This window comes from Perognathus longimembris, chromosome 17 (genome assembly GCF_023159225.1).
Source record: "Perognathus longimembris pacificus isolate PPM17 chromosome 17, ASM2315922v1, whole genome shotgun sequence".
NCBI lineage: Eukaryota > Metazoa > Chordata > Mammalia > Rodentia > Heteromyidae > Perognathus > Perognathus longimembris.
Genome location: NC_063177.1, coordinates 17,803,398 through 17,823,690, shown reverse-complemented (window position 1 = coordinate 17,823,690; position 20,293 = coordinate 17,803,398). Strand labels below are relative to the sequence as shown.

At 48.5% G+C, this 20,293-nt stretch overlaps 1 protein-coding gene across 4 annotated transcripts in view; it reads left to right on the top strand.

Moving 5' to 3' along the window:
* Abr (ABR activator of RhoGEF and GTPase) overlaps positions 1–20,293 on the top strand; it is a 207,830-nt gene that overhangs the window by 111,269 nt on the left and 76,268 nt on the right. For 3 of the 4 annotated variants that reach the window (XM_048366982.1, XM_048366985.1, XM_048366983.1), the window contains exon 3: positions 16,854–16,952. In XM_048366982.1, the coding sequence (XP_048222939.1) occupies positions 16,854–16,952 (99 nt within the window). Of the gene's footprint in view, positions 1–7,259; positions 7,861–16,853; positions 16,953–20,293 lie in introns of those variants that run through there. The other variant, XM_048366984.1, reaches the window with a different exon arrangement.

Sequence of the window (20,293 nt, the reverse complement as noted above, 5' to 3'; positions counted from 1 at the left end):
TCCTGGCTGTGTCACTCCCAGAATGTGGGGAAGTCACTGGAGCTTTGAAAAATATTTTGGTGAAGGTGGGGCAGTGATTTTTGGGGGAAAGTAAGTGTAGGAGTAGGTCAGGTCCTCCGCCACATAACACCTGCCAAGGAAGCAGGGGAGAACAGTTGGTGCCAATAGCCAGTGTCAATAACTGGAGCTATCTTGAGGCTTTGCACACCCCAGGCACTACCCTGTGTCCTCCACTATTCACAGCAGCCCTGGCATGGGTACTATCATTGTCCCTAATTTACAGATGAGGAAACTGAGGCAGGGGGAGTATTATTGTCCTTCCTTGGGTTACAGAGCTGGCAAGAGGCAGAACTAGAATTGAAGTCTAGAGTCCAATGGAGTGTTTTGGGTTTTGTGTGCCTTACCATATACACTGCTGTGCACTGGCTCACACCCAATATTGACTTTATGTTATTGAACTCTGTACGTGGGTGATACCTGATAACTGAGAACAGTAAAGTATGGGGAGGAGCAAAGACAATCAGGAAGAATATAGTCCCTTCCTTCTATGGCTGTGGTGACCCTGTCTGCCCTGAAACTAGCCCCTGGGGTCAGTATCATTGGCTCCAGAAAGCCTAGAGGTGGGCACGGACTTCTGACAAGAGTGTTGGGAGAACAGGGGCAGCCAGAAGAGAGAGAAGGCATTTCAGACCCAGGAAACTGTGGGCAGCAGAGGTCTGGAGGTGGGACTCTGCCCTGCCCAGCCCTTTCAGAGGTTAATGTCACCAGTGTGATGATGGGGTGAGTCATGAGCAAAGGCCCTGTTGCTCTTGTTTGGGCTGACTTAGTGGCTTGTCCTGGACAGTTTTAGAGTAATGTGATGTCAGCCCTGGGGGTACATTGAAGAGTGATGATGTCATTCCCTACTTGAAGCCCTTCCAGGCGCTTCCTTTGGCTGTATGGTAAACCCAAAGGCTTTCATGGCTGTCAAGACCCTATCTGACCTGACCACATGATCCCTGCCTTCCTCCATGGCTTCACAGCAAACATCCAATTGCAATGTGAATAGCCGGCTTTGAAATAAATAGAACTTCTGCTTGTTACAAGCCCAAGTGCCTAGAACTGGGCCTGGTAAATGCTAGGTGCTCAGTAAATGTTGGTAATGAATGTGTGAACACTCATTGCCCTCCAGCCCGACTGAGCTGGTTTCACTGGAAACCAGAATAGATCTCATGATCTCTTCTTTTTCTGTCCCCCAGTCCTCTCAAATAGCTAAATCTGTTTAGTTTTAGGTCTGAGTATGGGTGTCACCTTCACCCGTGTAGTCCCCTTTGGCTGAGTCAAGTGTTCTTACTCTAAATTCATAGCACTTTGCACACTTTTGTTTGTCTTTGGAGACAAGGTCTTACTCTACATTACGCTGTCCTTAAACTTGCTACATAGTTCAAGCTGGCTTTTATTTTCCTGCCTCTGCCTCCTGAAGCTGGGATTACAGATATGCATAACAGTGCTCTGTGTGTGTGTGTGTGTGTGTGTGTGTGTGCGCGCGTGCATGCGCTCGCATGCGTGCATATATGCATGCACATGCGTGTTACTTAGATTTGAACTTAGGCCTCACCATTCCTAGGCAGAAGCTCTACTGATGAGCCCCAACTGTCCTTTAAAAAAAAGTGCTGGTGATTGAACACAAGGCCTCTCTCATATGAAGCAAATGCTCAACCAACAAGCTACACCCCCAGTCTCCACACTTCTTTTTATAACTTCTTTATTTTTCCTGATTACATCACTAAAAATTCTAACTTAACAAATATGTAATATAGAAAGCAAAAGTCTTCTTAATTCTCACCCAACTACTTCTGCCAAGAGTCATCTGTGTAGTTTTCCTTATTTCTTCCACGTGTAAAGTGTATGCATATATACAAACGAGACCATACTATTAGTAGTTATGCAATTTGTTCTTGTTATTTTACCTAATAAGACTAAGACATCTTGCATACTAGTAATCACAGACCTACCTCTTTCTGATTGTATGTGGTATTCCATTCTGTGGATGTGCCTTAATCCATTTAACCAACACAACTGCTTTTTTTTTTTCTCCACTCTTTTTTTTTTTTAACAGTGTTGGGATTTGAACTCAAGGCTTGCCACTTGCTGGTAAGATGCTCTACCACTTGAGTCACACCCTAGCCCTGGGTTATGGGGTCTAACCCAGAATCTCAACATGCTAGGCAAGTAAGTGCTTTACCTCTGAGCTACAACCGCAGTCCCTGACAATCCACTTTTGATTGACATTCAGCTCTTTACAGTCTTTTCTGGTGTAAATATCACTGCAGTGAATATCATTGTACATATATCTTTTCTGTCCTACAATTTTTTTTTCAGAGAAATTCCCTAGAGTGAAGTTGCTTAGTCAGAGGGTGTGAACATTTAAAATCACAATGATGTTTCCATGTTATCCTTTCCGGAGTTGTACCCTCCCCAGTCCTGCCCTTCCCCTGGCATGGCCCCTCCCTTGGTACTGCCTTGGGAGTCAGGGTCCCCCTGAGACCATCAGACCCATGAAGGTATTCTGAATGCAAGCCCAGTGAACAGTAGGTAATTAATTAATGCTTGCTGATTGAGTCAGGAAAGGAGTGAGAAGATGGAGAATGAATGTGAGAGAAGGTGGTGTACGGCTATGTGAGTCCGTGAGTTACCCACTGGTGATGTTGAGGCATGGATTTGGTGGGTATCAGAAGTCTCCTTTGCCATGGGGGAGGTCACAGCCTTCAGGGTGCTGTTCCTGCCAATTTCTCCACATTCACCCCCCCACCCCTTTTTTTCTCTGTCCTTTAGCCATGCTTCTTAGGTTTCCTTAGGAAACTGTTTCTTTCATGTCTTCCTCCCTTTGCCTAGAAATCTTTCCCAGACTGGGCGCCGGTGGCTCACACTTGTAATTCTAATTACTCAGGAACCTGAGGATCGTGGTTCAAAGCCAGCCGGGGCAGGAACGTCCATGAGACTCTTATCTCCAATTAACCACCAGAAAACTAGAAGTGGCACTGTGACTCAAGTGGTAGAGCACTAACCTTGAGGTGAAGAGCTCAAGGACAGCACCCAACAAGCCCAGAGTTCAAGCCTCACAACCACGGGCGGGTGGTGGTGGTGGTGGGAATCCTTCCCAGTTTCCAGGGTCAATGCCTTTGTTCTGTGTTCATAATGGAGAACCTTGATGGATCAATTGATGATACACCTATATCAGGGGCCCTAGGACAGACTGTCATGCCAGGCCTTCTCTGGACATGAAAGCACCTGTGAACAGGTAGATGGACAGACAAGATGGGGATCTCAGTGGGATATTACTGATCTAGGTGTAAGATGTTGCACTTGTACTGATCTAGGTGTAAGATGTTGCACTCGTTAGTGGGGTGGTTGATTTGGAAAAGGAAAAGAAGGAAGATTCAAAGGATTTGGTAAAAAGGATGTGTAGGGCCTGAGAGAAGGAAGAGCCACAAGATGGCAGCTCCACTAATGGAAGAGGAGAGGCCAGAAGGGGAACCTGGTTCAGAGAGGAGGAAGGGCCATGTGGTTTGGATGTGTGGAGTTGAAGGGATGCTGACAGGCTTCCAAGTCAGGAGATCCAGCTGCTGTTGCTGTTGTCAGATCTCCCAGCAAGACCTTGCTAGGACTGGAGTTGGCCATGGGTTGCCATCAGCCTAGTAGGGAAAAAGGATGAGTTCTCCAAGGGGCAGACATCTGAAGGCTGGGGCCTAGGGCCTGAGTGACTCCATTGATAGGAAGCAGGTAGAAGCCTGAACCAAGGAGTGGATGGAAGCAACCCCACAAATGGACAATGAGAGCTTTGAGAACATCAAGACAGTAGGGGCCAAGGTGTAGGCAAGGGACACCGGGGGCCCTGGAATGGGCAGCTGAAATGGACTGCCTCTCTGAAGACAAGGGCCTGGAGCCAGGCTGAGCAGTCAAGAGTCTGAAGGACTAGGACCTGTTCAAGGCATTTGTGAGAGACAGGGAGGGAGAACTCTGGGGACTTGTGAGTCATTTCCCCTCCAGAGGGAAGACTAGGGCCTCTGTGTGGAGCCTGGTGTCCAATGGACTGGACATTCTAGTTACTCACTGGAATTTCCAGCTGCCTAGAGTGAGGTAAGGCAGTAGTGCATTGAATATTCAGGGAACCATCTCTGTGAGGTTCAGGGTTTGGGGGAAAAGTGGATATTAATCTCATCATGCTGGATGGGGTGGTGGGGGTAGATGGAGATGGGGTTACTCTATAAAGACTGCTAAGGGCAACTTCTGTTCTCTTGGGTGGGGAAGGGGTTTTAGCCTTTCTCTCATGCTGCCTGTTTGTCTGACCTATGTGGGCAGCTCACAACATGCACTTGGAGCTTGTAGGGCAGGAGGCAGAGAAACCTGTGGCACAGAGCCCTGAGCTGGCTGGCACACTTGTGCCCTAGGGAATGCCAAGCTTGGTTGTTCCCAAGCCTTGAAAACAGCTTTGTCCACCCAAACCAAATGAGGAATTGTGGCTGAAAAGGCCCTTCAGATATGTCTTGGCTATTTATAACCCAGCCAGGGCCAGAACAAGGAAAAACCAGGGACTGGGGAGAGGAGAGAGAAGGGTGGGTATGTTACCTGTGAGGCCTGGTGGGACGACAGGGCTTGTCAGTCCTGGGGTACCTGAGAGACATCCTGTATCACAATCTAGATGGCTGATAGGAGAGAGCCTGCCCAGTAAGGGCAGGTTCTCTATCGCCAATAGCATGGCAGGAGCTCCCTCTAGAGCTAGGAGATCCTGAAGAATTTCTTTGGCAGTGATGATGGAGACCACATCCCATTCTTTCTCCTTTTCCTCGGCCTTCCACTTTATTTGGAGGTTCAGCAGCAGACGGTCTGCTCTTAGGTAAGGTGCTCAGTGCCACCATGTGGACCTAGAATGAGGCATAGTTGACCTTCCTTTACAAATGATCTCAATGGTTTGACCTTTACCCTGCAGCCATCCAGTTATCACCTGACAGGGAATGTGTGAGATGCTGGTCATGAGACATAGGAAGTGTTGGACAGTGTCATGTACCCCACCACCTCATTAGTGGCACCTGTTCAATAGGGCCACAAAGATAAGTGGTAGATAGCTGGGTGCCAGTGGCCTATGCTTGTAATCCTTGCTACTCAGCAGGCTAAGACCTGGAGGATTGAGTCTGTCTAGACTCAATCTCCAACTAATCGCAAAAGGCTGGGCTGGAGGTGTGGCTCACATTGTAGAGCACCAGTCATGAGCAATCAAAGCCAAGTGAGCATGAGGCCACTGAGTTCAAGTTCCATTACTGGGTGCAAGGAGGTGGTGGAGGGCAAGGAAGGGACAAACATTAGGTTGGTGGTATGTGAAGGTGAATTTGTTTTTAAGATGCCAGGTCCAGTGAGGGTCAGAGGGGACAGTCAGGATATCCCCTTCCCCACATATACAATTCCTAAGTTCCCTGAAAGAAACAACCAACTGCAAGAATAAATGAAATTCCATAGTCATTGGGCCTAACTCAGGGCACAGGTGTGTTTCATTTTAGACTGAATTATGGTAATTTTCCCTGCAGTAAGGCAAAATTCTGCACAGAAGGGTATATGAGCACAACAAAAGTGGATTATGTTTTTAATTTGGGGTTGGTGGGGTGTTTTTTGCTTGTTTTGTTTTGTTTCAGTTGGTCATAGGGCTTGAACTCAGGGCTTGGGCACTGATCTTGAGTTTTTTCAATCAAGGCTAGCATACTACCACTTTGAGCCACAGTTCCACATACGGTTTTCTGGTGGTTAATTGGAGACAAGTGTCTCACCGTGGCCTGGAAATGTGGCTTAGTGGTAGAATGCTAGCCTTGAGCACAGAGGCTCAAGGACAGTGACTAGGCCATGAGTTCAAGCCCCAGGATTGGTTTAAAAAAAAAAAAGTCTCACTGACTTTCCTGACCTAGCTAGCTTTAAAACCATGGTCCTCAATCTCAGCCTTCTGAGTAACTAGAATCACAGGCACAAGCTGCCAGCATCCTGCACGTTATGTTTTGTTTTAACCTCTAAATAGTTGTACAAAGGAGTTTCCATTCAACAAGACAGTATATGAGTACAATGAATTTTGATCAGTGTCACACTCCTTTCATCCATTCTCCTCCATCCCTCCCACCACCACCCCTTCTCTCAATTTTCTTAACTTTGTGGAATATACATTGAAATTTTAAAATGTAAATTATTTGCCATAATTTTAAAAATAAGAATATCGCAGCTAAGAATTCAGATTTTGAAATTCTCTTAAAGAGAGATCAGGTGACCTTGAACGTGTGTTGCTTTTAGTGACCATCCAAAAGGTAAAAGGGTTGTCTTGAAAGCTGGGTTTGGGAAAGGCAGTGCAGGAGGTGGCCCTAGACTCCTCCCCCACGGGAGTGGGCAGGAACAGAGGACCTCAGGCTTGCTAGACAAGCGGTGTACCACTTGAGCTATACCCCTCACCCCAAATGGGGGCGGGGGGAATCTTTAGAGGAAACTGCTCCAAGGAAGTGGCATTTTTGAGTGCCCTCAGCATCTGTGAGTGCCGTGTGGCACTGGGTGGTCCATGCTGCCCCTGGGGCGCGCTCTCCAGACCCTAGCTGGCACTGTGCTTGTGTTGTGTGAGGCAGGTCAGGCCCCTTCTCCTACAAAGCCTTGTTCACCCGACTGTGACAGCTAAGGCAATTGTGGTTTCTCGCCAGGCCTGGGCCTCCCGTCTGCAAAGGTGCCAGACCAGAGATCGAGGGTTCTCTAGCTTGCGAGGATACCACGGGGACGGGCTCTGGGACGGGGGACCCGGTGGAGGGGTCGGCCACGCTGGGAAGCCGCTCTCCCGCCTCCCCCTGCCCGCGGGCTCTGGAGAGAAGTTGTAAATAAGCCTGTCTCGGCGAAGCAGACCTTCCCCCGCCTGCCTGCCTGCCCGGCCTGCCTGCGGCCTCCTCCCTCCTCCCCCTGCGCTCCGCCAGCTACTCGCCCGCCCGGTGACCACAGAGGGAACGACCGGCTCCACCTCGCAAGTCAAGACGAGTATTTCCTGTGTGCCGAAGCAAACGCGAGCCTCCCGGCTCTGAAAGGGCGGGCTCTGTGGGGCCGGGAACGCGGCGGCCGGGCGACGGGACCGATCTGGGCTGCAGCGGGGCGGCGGCACGGCACGGCCCGGCGGGCAGGCGGGCGGCCCCGGGCGCGCGGAGCCGAGCGGAGCGCGGAGCGCGAAGCCGGGGAGCGGCGTCCGGATCCCCGCCTGCTCCGGCCCCGCACACACACAGCAGGAAGGGCCGCGGAGGGCGCCGCCCGCCCCGCGCTGCTCCGGGTGACAGCCCCGGGACGACCGCGGCCCCCGAGCTCCGAGGTCGGCAGGGGCTGCCCGGAGGCCCCGCTTCCCCTTTCGCTGGGTGGGGACGGCGCGCGGGAGGCGGGCCCCGCAGCCCGGCGCGCAGGAGGGCTGAAAAGCGGCGGCTGGAAAAGGTTCACAATGGAGCCTTTCATCAAGAGCCGGGGGCCAGGTGCCAGGACTGACTCCGGGAAGGCCGGCGTGCTGGTGTAGGCCTGCCCTGCGCCCTTTCCCCGAACGCCCGGCCCACCGGTCGGTCTGTCCGCCCGCCGGTCTGCCTGCCCGCCCGCCTGCCTGCCTCCCTCCCGGCGGCGGCGACTGCTGCTGCTGGTACTGCTGCTGCTTCTGCTGCGTGGACCCCGCTTCCTGTTTGCCCTCCGCGGGCTCCCGCTGCCATGGAAGAGGAAGAGGAGGCAATAGGCTTTTTGGACAAGGTCCTGGAGGATGAAGATGTGTTTCTCCTGGAGGAGTGTGAGCTGGGAACCCCGACCAGCCCCGGCTCAGGGTCCCCCTTCTTGGTGGCTGTGAAGGTGGGAATGTGACACGCCCTGGATGCTGGGAGGGGAGGGGGCAGGGCTGGCAGCTCTTGACTGCCACCGAAGCCGCGTGCGGGCGCCCATGGCTGATGTGTGCCCCAGTCTCGTGGCCGAGCCCAGCCGTGTGAGAGCGGCTGGCATGGGCCTGCCCAGGGGATCCATGGGCTGCGCCCTTCCTGCAGCTGTTCCTGGGGGAAAGGGGCAGTGCCGGCTCGCCCTGCACCAGTTGTCCTCGGGGTCTGGGACTGCAGTCATTTCCCTGGGCCAGCTGTGCTGGGGGTTCTTTTCTGGCAGGGATGTGAACCACCTGGTGGGCTGTCAGGGGCCTGAGCCTGCTGCCCCCAGGCCGACTTTGAAACCAGTGGGTAGTAATTCATTGTTTCCATGACAACTGGAGGTTAAGGGCACACTTAAGGAGGTGTGGGCCAACGGAGCCCCCCCCCCTCTTTCCAAGAGAGGAGAGTGGGGGTCTCTGTGCATCATGGCTGACCAGCAAGAGAGCCTTTGGAAAGGTCAAGAACCAGAGGTCACAGGGCTTCCTCGAAGGAAAAGAAATATCAGCTCAAGAGAGGGAGGTAACAGCTGACTGAGACACCAGCCACTAAGTTGGCAAGTGCTTTTCCCAAGGTGGGCATGGGCAGGACCAGCTACCTACTACAGGGCTGTGGGCATTTCCTGCAGCTATGTTTCTCCAGTCAGAAGGGGAGTGATTGTCTCAGTCCCCTTGCCTACTCTATTGCCCCTTCCAAACTACCAGGCTTCCACTGGGAATGCCAACTCTGCCCATGGCATGCCCCCTCTCCCCCCTTGGTCTGCCCCTCTCACTTGGACCTGCCCCAGAGCTCTAACCTTGACCTATGGCTCAGGTCCTCTCTTGTGTGGTTGGAAGGGATGGCCTGCCTATACCTGAGAGGACTAAGGTAGCTAGTTTGCACACTGCAAAGCCAGGCTGCTAAACAGGGTGTGTGAGCCTTAGAGGGTGTGGTGCCCAGCGCATGGCTAGGATAGGAGATTGTTTCTGAGCCTCTCTGAACCTTTCCCTTGCCAGAAGATGAAGGTTGCTGTCTTGCCACACCCACACTACTGTGTGGCTCTAGGAGGAGCTAATGGAGGTAAAAATAGCCTTCAGACCCAGTGTAAGTAGGTGGCTGATGTGTGGAGCTGGGGTGGAGCAGTGGCCACAGGTCTTGGTACAAGTGGAGAAGAGGGGCTGCAATGGGAGGCTGGCACTTCACCCCTGTTCAGGGATGTGGTGTTGGCTCAGAACACCAGGGGTAAGTCACGGCTTTCACTGGGCCCGCAGGCCTCTTCGCTCAAGAAGGGAACAGCAGGGGAAAAGTGTGCTCATGAACAAGGAGTCGGGCTAAGAGCTTAGCAGTGTGTGGGATGGGAGGTCTGTGGGATCCTAATGGACCTTTCCTGAGAAGGTCTCCACAGCACACATGTGGACCTACTCATGCTGCCTCCTGGGCTCTTACCCTTTCTCGATTCTGGCTGATGCCTCCATCTTGAACTGACCCTGTTTCTTTTTGCTTGGAACCCTTAGACATCTACCTCCTCAGTGATGTCCTGTTTCCCTCCAGGGCAAGGCCAGGTTGTAATCATTGCTGAACACTACATGGTGCTTCGTGTGTGGCTGGTGCCAGTGGGAATTTGCAGGATGACTGAAACTCACTGGGACTCACAAAGGATACACCAAGTCCTTGGCCTTGTTCCCTTTCAGAAGTGTTCTCAAGAGGTAACCCATGGTTACCAAAGAGGACCTGAACACATCACACCTGAAAATTGCCTTTCCTCTCAGGTCCCCATGGAAACTGAATGGAGTCTTGCCCTCTCTTTGCTGTTCCCATTACGTTCCAAGAGTGTCCAACATGAGGAGTCCTGGCTCATCCTGGACACCTCTGAAATGCCCTTCGCTGTCAGGCTTGATCTTAGAAGGAAAACACAGCCAAGGTCCTCAGAGAGATGGAAAGAAAGTTTGTTGATTCGTTCAACAAACACTGGCAGGTTCAAAGTACTCTGCCAGGCACAGTAGAAAAGATGATGATCAAAGTATGGGCCTTTCTCTCAAGGAGTTGAGAGCAAGGGGGATGTGCACAGGGAAGAGAAGAGCACAGTGAGAGAGTAGGCAGGCCAGGAGAAGAGTTCTGATAAAAAGGGTACCCGATTCAGAGGGAGAAACCACTTCTGGCTGAGTCAGGGCTACAATGAGTATGTGCTTGGACACATATGTTCATGCGTGTACACACGTGTATGGCCACGGGCCTTTCTGAATGGTGTACTCTTGTCCTGGACTGCAGATAGTCTTGGCTCACTCCACCATGGCAGCTGGTAGGAATCCAAGGCAATTTGCTCTTTGCTATTACTTTACTTCAGGGGTACTTACCTTAAACAGTAGTTGTGTTGCTGAGCATGTGTCCAAATGCTGGCTCTATAAATCAATCCTGGTGTTAGTGTAATTCCTGAAATGCTTCATCTTCCTGAGGGACAGATTTGAAGCTGGTAGAGGTTTTCTCTAGAGCTGCCTTTGGAGTTTGCTCCATCTCTCAACCCAGATGTCCCTTTGAGAGGAGTTAATGATCTATAAACTCACAACACACATACTGATATCAACATCACCTCCCCTCTGTAAAATGATGTATACGCTACAAATTTTTTTTCACACAGTTCTATTTAAAGGTAGGAAGGGCTGGCGGGTGGGGCCTTGTGGAAGCTGCTATTTCAAGGAACTCATTTGTCAGGAATAAAAAGCCCTTTTGTATTCCAGATTAACCCTTCAGGTGTTATTCTGTGCCAAGCTTTAATGGGTTCTCTGAAATGCCTGTATTTCTGTCCCACCTGCCTAGGTCTGCTCCTGTCTGGATGTGCAGAACCAGCTGGTCCTGCCTGTGTCTCTCTTGAGTGTTTTCTGAAGTGTGGGCCACTTGGGGAGTGATTTGAAAGATTATTTTAGGTAGCCTCTGAATATATACTTTGTACTGTACTATATATATATATATATATTAGAAAAGTGTGACTTTCATATCCTTCAATAATTTGAAATAGGATTAGTATATGAGAAGACTAGTTTTAAAAAGTCCGTTGCTAGGGATTGGGAATATGGCCTACTGGTAGAGTACTTGCCTAGCATACATGATTCCTCAGCACCACAAAGCCAGAGGTGGCACTGTGGCTCAAGTGGTAGAGTGCTAGCCTTGAGAGAGAGAAAAAAAAAAAAGCCAGGGAACAGTGCTCAGGCCCTGAGTCCTGAGTTCAAGCCCCAGGACAAAAAAAAAAAAAGGCTGTTGTTTTCCAGGTATGATGATGCACAGCTATAAAGCTGTAATCCCAGCGTTTAGGATTACAGCTAAAGCAGGAGGATCACGTATTCAAGGCCAGCCTGGGTTACATAGTGAGTTCACAATTAGCTTAGGCTATATAGTTGAAAAGGACAAAATGGAGTGGTATGTGAGTATGGTAACCCAGAAAAGACAGGATATGAAACACTGCCGATTCTATTGGTCTGCTGAAGGATTTAGATCATATTAGGGAACCCACTTTTCAGAAGAGAAGGCAGCTGCAACATTGCTCTTCCTCTAGCCCTAATCCTTTCGGATCCAAATTCTGCTGAGAAGGTAGCTAAGAGACCTGCATACTACCTAAGGCTGAGGAGAGGAGAAAATCTCTACATGGCCCTGACTCTTAGCTTCAGAAAGGGACCACCTGTCTGGGAGCTAAGGCTTGGCCTTGGCATAAAGCTGGCCATGCACATGACTTCTAGGCCTAGTGGCATCTACTCCAAGCAGATCCCACTGAAGGCTTGTTGCAAGCTGGTAGGGCTCACAGGCTGAATTCTGCAGTCTGCTGGGTTTCTGACCCTTGCTGTTTGGCCTATGGCTTTGAAGCACAGCCAGAGGGCCAATCCTGTCTGTTCGATTCTCACTGTTGTCTTGGAGGAGATCAAGGCCCCCAGAGAGATTGTTTCTTGGCTTGGCCTAGAACCAAACCTTTGGAGGCTTTATTTAGCTGTAGAATCTCAGGTCAGAGCTGGCCAAGGCTTATCTATAGACACTACCATAATGTCCTGATGTCTTTGACTTAGGGGTCTTGGGCTGACAGGCTTTCAGCTTAGTAGATTGTGTAAAATGCCAGTGATGAACAGGCCCACCAAAGGCTGCACTTCGTAAATTCTACTTGGAAAGGAAGAGGAGACTGTGCCACCTAGAAGACACTTCTCTTGTGCTAGGGACTGGCATGGAAGAGGCTGTGGGGGCCTTGACTATTCCAGAGAATTTTCCTAGAAGGTTCTGGGCATGTAGGCACCTCTGGAGACCTTGTATTCCCAGTACCTGGCTTGTGGTGAAGAAATGAACTATTGTTGAGAACCCTGGTAGCTTCACCAGGACTAAAGAATTAGCTGTGAATTTCCAGATAGTTCTAGAGCAGAAACATGTAGAGCTGGGAAGGGGCTGAGAGGGCAGAGGGATGAAGTGTCAGGTGGATGGTAACTGAGCAGTTAGTAAAAATGTGAAGGTTAACTTCATATCATTAACATCTCTGACTCCTTCACCTCATCCTAGCCAAAACTGTACAGTGAAGGTAGCCCAGATGTGCACTCCCGTTTGTTACCTTTTGGGGTTGTTGTCTCCTTGAACCAGTCTTCAGGATTAGATTATGAGGTGGGAGTCTTATGGGGAAGGCCTTGTTGAAATGGATTCATTACCATAGGAGCTGAGGATCTTGTTTGTGCTATGCTGGATTAAGTTTTCTTTGGTGCTGTTCTTCCCCTTGGTCTCATGCAGTTCCTCTTGTGGCGCTTAAAGGGTGCTTTCCAAGCCCTCAGCTCAATCTTTGCTTGGTGTGGAACAAATGAGGAATGGGGTGCATTTTTGGAGCACTAGCCCCCGAGTGGAAGGCAAGTATGGAGGACATGGTAGGTCCAGCCTTCAAGGGCTAGGGCCTGCTGCCAGCTCCGATCTGGTACCTGATGTAGACTGTGGTGCCTCAAGCAGCTGGAACTTTGCACTCTTATGTGCCTCAGGGAGTTAAAAGATACTACCTACTAGATTCCTGTACTTGCAAAGCCATTGGCAAATAAATAACTTAGGTCTTTCCCTAAAGCTGGGGGCCAGTATTGGAACTGTAGTGCTGCTAAACAAATTTCCACAAACGTAATGCCTTAAAACAACAGATTTCATTTCTTGTTTAGAAATCTTGAGTGAGTGTGGGTATATGTGTATGTATACACACAGAAGTGTTTAAAGGGCTAGCACAGTTTTCATTGGTTCTAGAGTAAATGAATCACTTTCTTGGTCTTTCCTAGCTTCTAAAGCTTTCCTGCATTCCCTGTCTTCTGGTCCCAGCCTCCTTATCTTTTGAAGGCAGCAGGGCCACATCCTCCCCACCATCAGTATTACATTGCCTCTTATCTAACCCTGACCTATTTTAAGTACTTGTTTGCTTGTTTTGTGAGGGTACTGGAGCTTGAACTCAGGGCCTGGGCACTGTCCCTGATCAGTCCCTCCCTCCCTCCCTCCCTCCCTCCCTCCCTCCCTCCCTCCCTCCCTCCTTCCCTTCCTTCCTTTCTTTTTTGCTCAAGCATAGAGCTCTGCCACTTGATCCACAGCTCCACTTTCAGTTTTTTTTTTTAGTTAATTGGAGATAAGAGTCTGACAGAGTTTCTTGTCCCAACCAGCTTCAAACTGTGATCCTTGGGTCTCAGACTTCTGCGTAGCTAGAATTATTGACGTAAGCCACTGGCTCCTGGCTTCTGCTCACTTCTTATAAAGACACGTGTGGCTACATTGGTAGTAGTAGGCTTACCTGGGTAATCTAGGTCTCTCTCCATCGCAAATTTGATGACATCTGCAAACTCCTCTGTGTCACAGGTTTTAGGGATCAAGATGTGACTCTCTCTAAGTCAGATAACATTTCAGAGACTTTGGGGACAGCAGTCTCTAGTCAAGCCTTCCATTTGGGTTGTTGATGGAGGCAAAAGGTGGGAAAAACCTGCGAGGACCCTTTGGGGAAAAGCAACTCTTCTCTGCAGTTTATGAGGTTTCTGGTGGCTTCATTTACTATCCTAGACATATTAAGGATATGCATTTAGTGCCCAGAAGGGATCTGTCAGAGACAACAGATAAATGGATGACCCATGCTTGAAGAAGGAATCAGAGTGGGGAAAATCAAGAGCAGCAGGAACATAGAATTTGGTGTTAGAGGACCAAGGTAGAATTCCAGCCCTGCTACTTCCTGGCCATGTGACCTAGGGCCCTTCCCTATGTCTTTCAAGTCTTCCCATTTGTCTTTTTTTTTTTTTTTTTGCCAGTCCTGGGCCTTGGACTCAGGGCCTGAGCACTGTCCCTGGCTTCTTTTTGCTCAAGGCTAGCACTCTGCCACTTGAGCCACAGCGCCACTTCTGGCCGTTTTCTATATATGTGGTGCTGGGGAATCGAACCAAGTTGGGCTTCATGTATACGAGGTGAGCAATTTACCACTAGGCCATATTCCCAGCCCCTTCCCATTTATCTAATATGAAATTATACTACTCCCCTCAGTGGAGTATTTGAAGGCTAAATGAGAATGTAAAAGGGAGGACCGTTCATGCTTTGGAAGGTAAAGATTGGGAGGATTGTGGTTTTAGACCACCCTGGGCAAAAAGTCAGCACAATCAACCTCAGCCAATAAGCTGAGCATGGTGGCACATGTCTGTCATCCTGTATGCTAATGGCCAGGATGTAAGTACAAAGATTGGGGATTGGGGATTTAGTGCAGTGGAAGAGCACTTGCTTTGCAAGTGTAAGGCCCTGAGTTCAGACCTCAGCTCTGAAGAAAGAAAGAAAGAGAGAGAGAGAGAGAGGGAGAGGGAGGGAGGGAGAAAGGGAGGGAGGAAGGAAGGAGGAAAGGAGAGAGGAAGGGAGGGAGGGAAGGAGGGAGGGAGGGAGGGAGGGAGGGAGGGAGGGAGGGAGGGATCTTCCCAGACAATAAGTACAAGGATCATGGTCAAAGCTAGCCTCAAGTAAAAACAAGACCCCATCAGAAAAAAAGCAATTAAAGCAAAAAGGGCTTGAAGGCCCTTAGTTCAAGCCCAGTAAAGGCAGGTGTATAGTAGTGTGACACAGGTGCTGTAAAGACCTCAGCAAGTCACCACGTGTAACCAGGTGTAACTTCAGGCTGTGTGACAATCCAGGGAGACTTGAGGAGGTGACGAGATTTCAGCTCTGCCATTAAGGAGAGGTGGCATTACCCAAGAGAAGAGCTAGGCAGAAGGGTGCATTAGGGGGCAGGGATAGCAAGAACTGCATTCAGAGGCTGCTTACCTGCGGCATGTTGGGAAGACAGAGATCTCTTGGCCATGCAGGAGACTGGTAGGGTAGGGGAAGGTGCTGGCCATTACAGGTGTAAGGGAAGTGATGGCACCTATGAACTGTAGTTCATGGACCTGATATCTTTTTTTCCTACTATATTGTAAGTCATGTGAGAGCAGGGACTGTTGTCTGCTCCCCCCTCCCCCATTATACATAAGAGCCTAGTAAGCATTCCAGATCTGTTGAATAAATAGAGAAAATAACAAATCATCCAATCCAATTTTGCAGGATTCACATGAAGGCCTTGATAAGTATCATGTATAAGGTGGCATTCTGAGAAGATTGGTCTAGCTTTAGCGGATGGACAGGAGGGAGTGAAAGCTTAGGAGAACTCAGGTAGTGCTTCACTGCCACATGGGAGGGTAGTACCTAAGGAAATAAATGATGTAAGAGATTAGAAAGGAAGCTTCTAAATGTGGCAGAGGGAAGGGAGACAGGGAGGAGAGGTTAAGAATGACTCTTGAGGGATCCTTACAAGGAAAATTGTGGCCTGCTTTCTCTGTGCTAAGCACTAGATTAGTTGGTGATCATTCCAGGCTAAGCAGGACATGACCTTCCCCACAAAGGAGCAGGAATGCTGCAGGGAGAAGGAAGTTGCCTTGGTCTGTATTTGCACCAGGAGGAAATGCTGAGAGGGTGACCAAGGTAAGCTGACACATTCTGTTATGGAATCGAGCCCCCAAGCACAGGAAGATCTCGTCATAAGTGGCCACAAGCCTGGGGCTTCCATACCCCCTTCTCTTAACTTTTTCTCTCACCTGATACTGTACTTCTTTAAGGGGCTGAATCTTTCATCCAGACTTAGAGGATGGCCCTTGCTGTACCCTCCCATGTAACCATGTCCTACTTGTTATGACTGATTGTCCTTTGTAAACTTTTTCTTTTTGCTAGGACCGGGTTTAAACTCAGGGTTCTTGCTCTGTTGGTGTTCTACCACTTGAGCCTGTTTTTTTTTCTGGTTAATTTGGAGCTGGAAACTCATAGATTTTACTGCCCAGCCTGGCTCCAAACTGTGACCCTCTGGGTCTTTGCTTCCTGAGTAGCTAGAATTATAGGTGTGAACTACTGTTGTCTGACTCTTTTGTAAATTTGTTATCTCCCTCTTTCATTAAACTGCCCATCAGATGTTGTCCTGTTCTCCATGATCAAGTTGGCTAGGTTGGTGGATGGATGGATGAGTGGATGGATGGATGGAAATCAAATCAAGAAATGTGGGGAAAGGGTAGGAGAGAAACAAAAAGCAAGATAGTCACAGGCATATAGGTGGTTTATTTTCCTTTTATATTGCCGTATTGTGCACATTTTCTGCAATATATAGCTTTTACCTCCTTTTAAAAAAGAAGAGGGTAGGGCTGGGAATATGGCCTAGTGGCAAGAGTGCTTGCCTCTTATACAGGAAGCCCTGGGTTCGATTCCCCAGCACCACATATACAGAAAATGGCCAGAGGTGGCGCTGTGGCTCAAGTGGTAGAGTGCTAGCCTAGAGCAAAAAGAAGCCAGGGACAGTGCTCAGACCCTGAGTCCAAGCCCCAGGACTGGACAAAAAAAGAAGAAGAAGAGGGGGGAAAAGGCAAGAAAACAGGCCTATTAGGATCTGGGCTCCTTTCTCATGATACCTCCTTTTGGTTTGTATTCCTGCAGGTGGAAGCAGGGAAAGGCTTGGAGATGAGGAAACTTGTTCTGTCTGGCTTCCTGGCCAGTGAAGAGATCTACATCAACCAGCTGGAAGCCTTGTTGCTGGTGAGTATCTGCCCAGGGACCATTGGCCCCATCAGCCAAGGTCATGCTCTACAATTGGTTTTGGAGTTGGTTGGTAAAGGAGGACCAGACAGAGACTGGTACTGTTCTGCTTAATCCTAGCATCCACTGACTTTCTGACTTTCTGTCCTCTGGGGAAGGCAGGAGAGGATGCATGAGTTAGGAAGGGCAAACATTGCATCGCCTATGACCTTGGCATTACATCACTAATCTATATGGGGCTCTGTCCAGTTGGACACCCAGCTCTCTCCTCCATACTGTTCCTTAGGCAGTCTCTACCAGCCAATCAAGTGAATACCTCTTTGTCATCCTTGGTCCAAGTCCTTCCTCTTCCCTGAGAAAGACCATTAGCCCTATTCCAAAGATCCTGTGTCAGGAAATGGGAGGCAGAAGGTGTCTCTTTTGTTCTGAAAAGCACCAAAGCTTTGGGGCTTTAGACCAACCTGAGCTCTCAGTTAAGATGAGGCAATTGTTCTGAGAATCAGATCAGGTGGAAACTATTAAAATGTTTTCAAGAGATAAACACACTTCACAGATTGAAGATGCTTTTGCTTTTGAACAAAGTGCGTATTAGATGCATCTAGATATTATGCAGTGTGATTGTGGCATGCAAAATTCTTTTCTTCTGGGTGTTTTGCTGTCTGAGAAGTAAGATGCTATCAGGAAAAAAAAAAAAAAAAAGGAAGGAGCAGTAGAAACTTACCCTTAGAAGCAAGGTAATATTTATGTGCTTGCCCCAGGGTGTTATGTGATAGTCATTATTACCCAAGGGATGACTATCAAAATGTGAAGATACTTTGCACTACACTGGGCTGAGTTTATGTTAGGATTCAAGAAGTTTATTGATTCACACAGTAATGTTTTTTAAAAGAGAGTCAGTGTAGCCTCTAGGCGATTCCTGTCTAGAACCAGTGCTAATAGCAGTATGTCTACTCTGCCATTAATAGTAGGCGTAGCACACTGTTTTTCAAACCATGCATCCCAACTCTTTATTGGGTTGTGAAAGTGTAGTGGATTGAATCACTATCTTAAAAATGAAACAGAAAGTATTGGTGAGCCTCACACACAGTAAGGATAAGTACCAGTTCAGATTTTTGGTTTGGTGTATACATGCATGTCTGTACAGGCCATATTAGTTCTTACATATGCTGTGAGTTTAAAAAATGACTGTCTGGAGGACATGATGGCACATACCTGTAATCAGGAGGATCAAGAGTTTGATTCCAACTTAGGCAATATAGAAAAACCCTGTCTAGAAAAAAAAGAAAGAAAGAGTGTGTCACTGTCTTTGGAAAGCTATGTATAAACTCCTTGATCCTCAGTTTCCTTATCTGGAGATGAAAATGTAATTGTCCCCCTTTATCCATGAAAGGATACCTAAAACCTTGAACAATATGGAATCCTGGATATAGTATTTTTCCCCTTTATATAGAGTCTTATGGGCAAATTATAAATTAAGCACAGTAGCAAATAAACAATAATTAATAATAAAATAGAACATTAAATATAAAAGAATACTATACTATACTATAAAAGAAGTTATAGAAATACTATAAAAGAAGTTATAGAAATATAGCCTCTCTTGAAGAATCAAAACAAATACTGGTCACTCTGTAGGTGACCACAGGGACCTGAAAGAGCTATTAAGGGGTGACAATAACAATATTCTGTTTCTTCTTGAGCTGAAAAGATGAGCTGAAAGCCAGTTCAGATTGCTCATGCCTATAACCTTAGCTACGTAAGAGGCTGAGATCTGTGGACTGCGGTTTGAAGCCAGTCCGGGCATGTTTGCTCACTTGCATCTTCAATTAACCAGCAAACGGCTGGAAGTAGAGTTCAGCATCCAAACTGAGCAAGATCTCAGCACTCTTGAGTTCGAGCCAGGTCACTGATCCTTTGGGACCTAGTACAATGCTAGATACTGAAGCCACTTACATGTGAGCTAAAAAAAAGGCAGGCAGAATGCCTCCTAGATATGTATAAAGAAAACCTTATAAACTTGGTGTTGTTACTGTAACAAAAAAGGGGCCCTGGTTGTCATGACTAGTGAGACATGTAGCTGAGAGGAACCTCAATACTTGGCTTTGACTCCCCACTTACTACCTCTCCACCTTTGGCAAGTGAACAGGATTGGGTATCTCAATTATTTCCATCTGCAAACTGGGTACTGTCAATAGTACTGTCATCACAGAGTTGGTGTGAAGAGTAAGTGAATTTGTACAGATGCCTCTTGGAACAGAGCCTAAGTGTTACTGTGACACTGTTACTTTCTCCAGCACCAACAGAAAAGACAGGTTAGGGCTCCTTTGTTCCTGTCAACACACCCTTTCCTTGCAGAAGGAGGAGGAGGCCCTCCCTTTCTTCTGCTTCCTCCCCACCAGACACATGCCAGGCCCTTTAGATTCCAGCTTGCCTTCTTTAGGCCTCTTCTTCTGGGCAAACATACAATTCCCTGCCTGCCTTTCTAAACAGTTCAAGCCCTAAAGGCACAACTGTGAGGCTACTCCTCCCGCAGCTTGTTCACCCTGGTTATCTTCTAGGTTGGGGGGGGGGGCAGTGTCAGTCATGGGGCTTGAACTCATGGCCTGAGCACTATCCCTGAGCTCAAGTCTAGCACTCTACCACTTGAACCACAGCACTACTTCTGGCTTTTTCTGTTTATGTGGTACTAAGGAATCAAACCCAGGGCTTCATGCATGCTAGGCAAGCACCCTACCACTAAGCTGCATTCGCAATTTCCCTGAGCTCCTTTTGCTTAAGGCTAATGCTCTACCACTTTGAGCCACAGCTCCACTTTTGGTTTTCTTGTGGTTAATTGGAGACAAGAGTCTCATGGGCTTTCTTGCCTAGGCTGGCTTCAAACAGTGGTCCTCAGATCTCAGCCTCCTGAGTAGCTAGGATTACAGGCATGAGACACTGGCGCCTGGCTTTCTAGGTACTTTTTGACCTGAAGGCAGAGGGACAAAGGTAGGGGCAGATAAGAAGCCAGACAGGTAAGAAGCCAGGCCAGTGGCTGGAGGACTCCGGAAGGGATGGGGCAGGATCCTCCACTAAACCTCAGAGATGAGGAAATAAGTCCCCCTACCTCCCTAGCTGGAATCCTGTGTAAACCCTTTCTCTTCTTCCTGATGGTCTGGCCCAAAGGAGAAACTTTCTCCCCAAGCCCTCACTCCATCCTACTCCATTCCCATAGCTCCCTTGATACTCAAAGAATCACTATGGAATTGTGTATGTACTTGGCAGTGCCAAGCAGTATTGCATGTCTGTTTTCCCCTTACCACTTCCTGGTATGCAAAGGGCATGTGTACCTAACAAGACTGTAC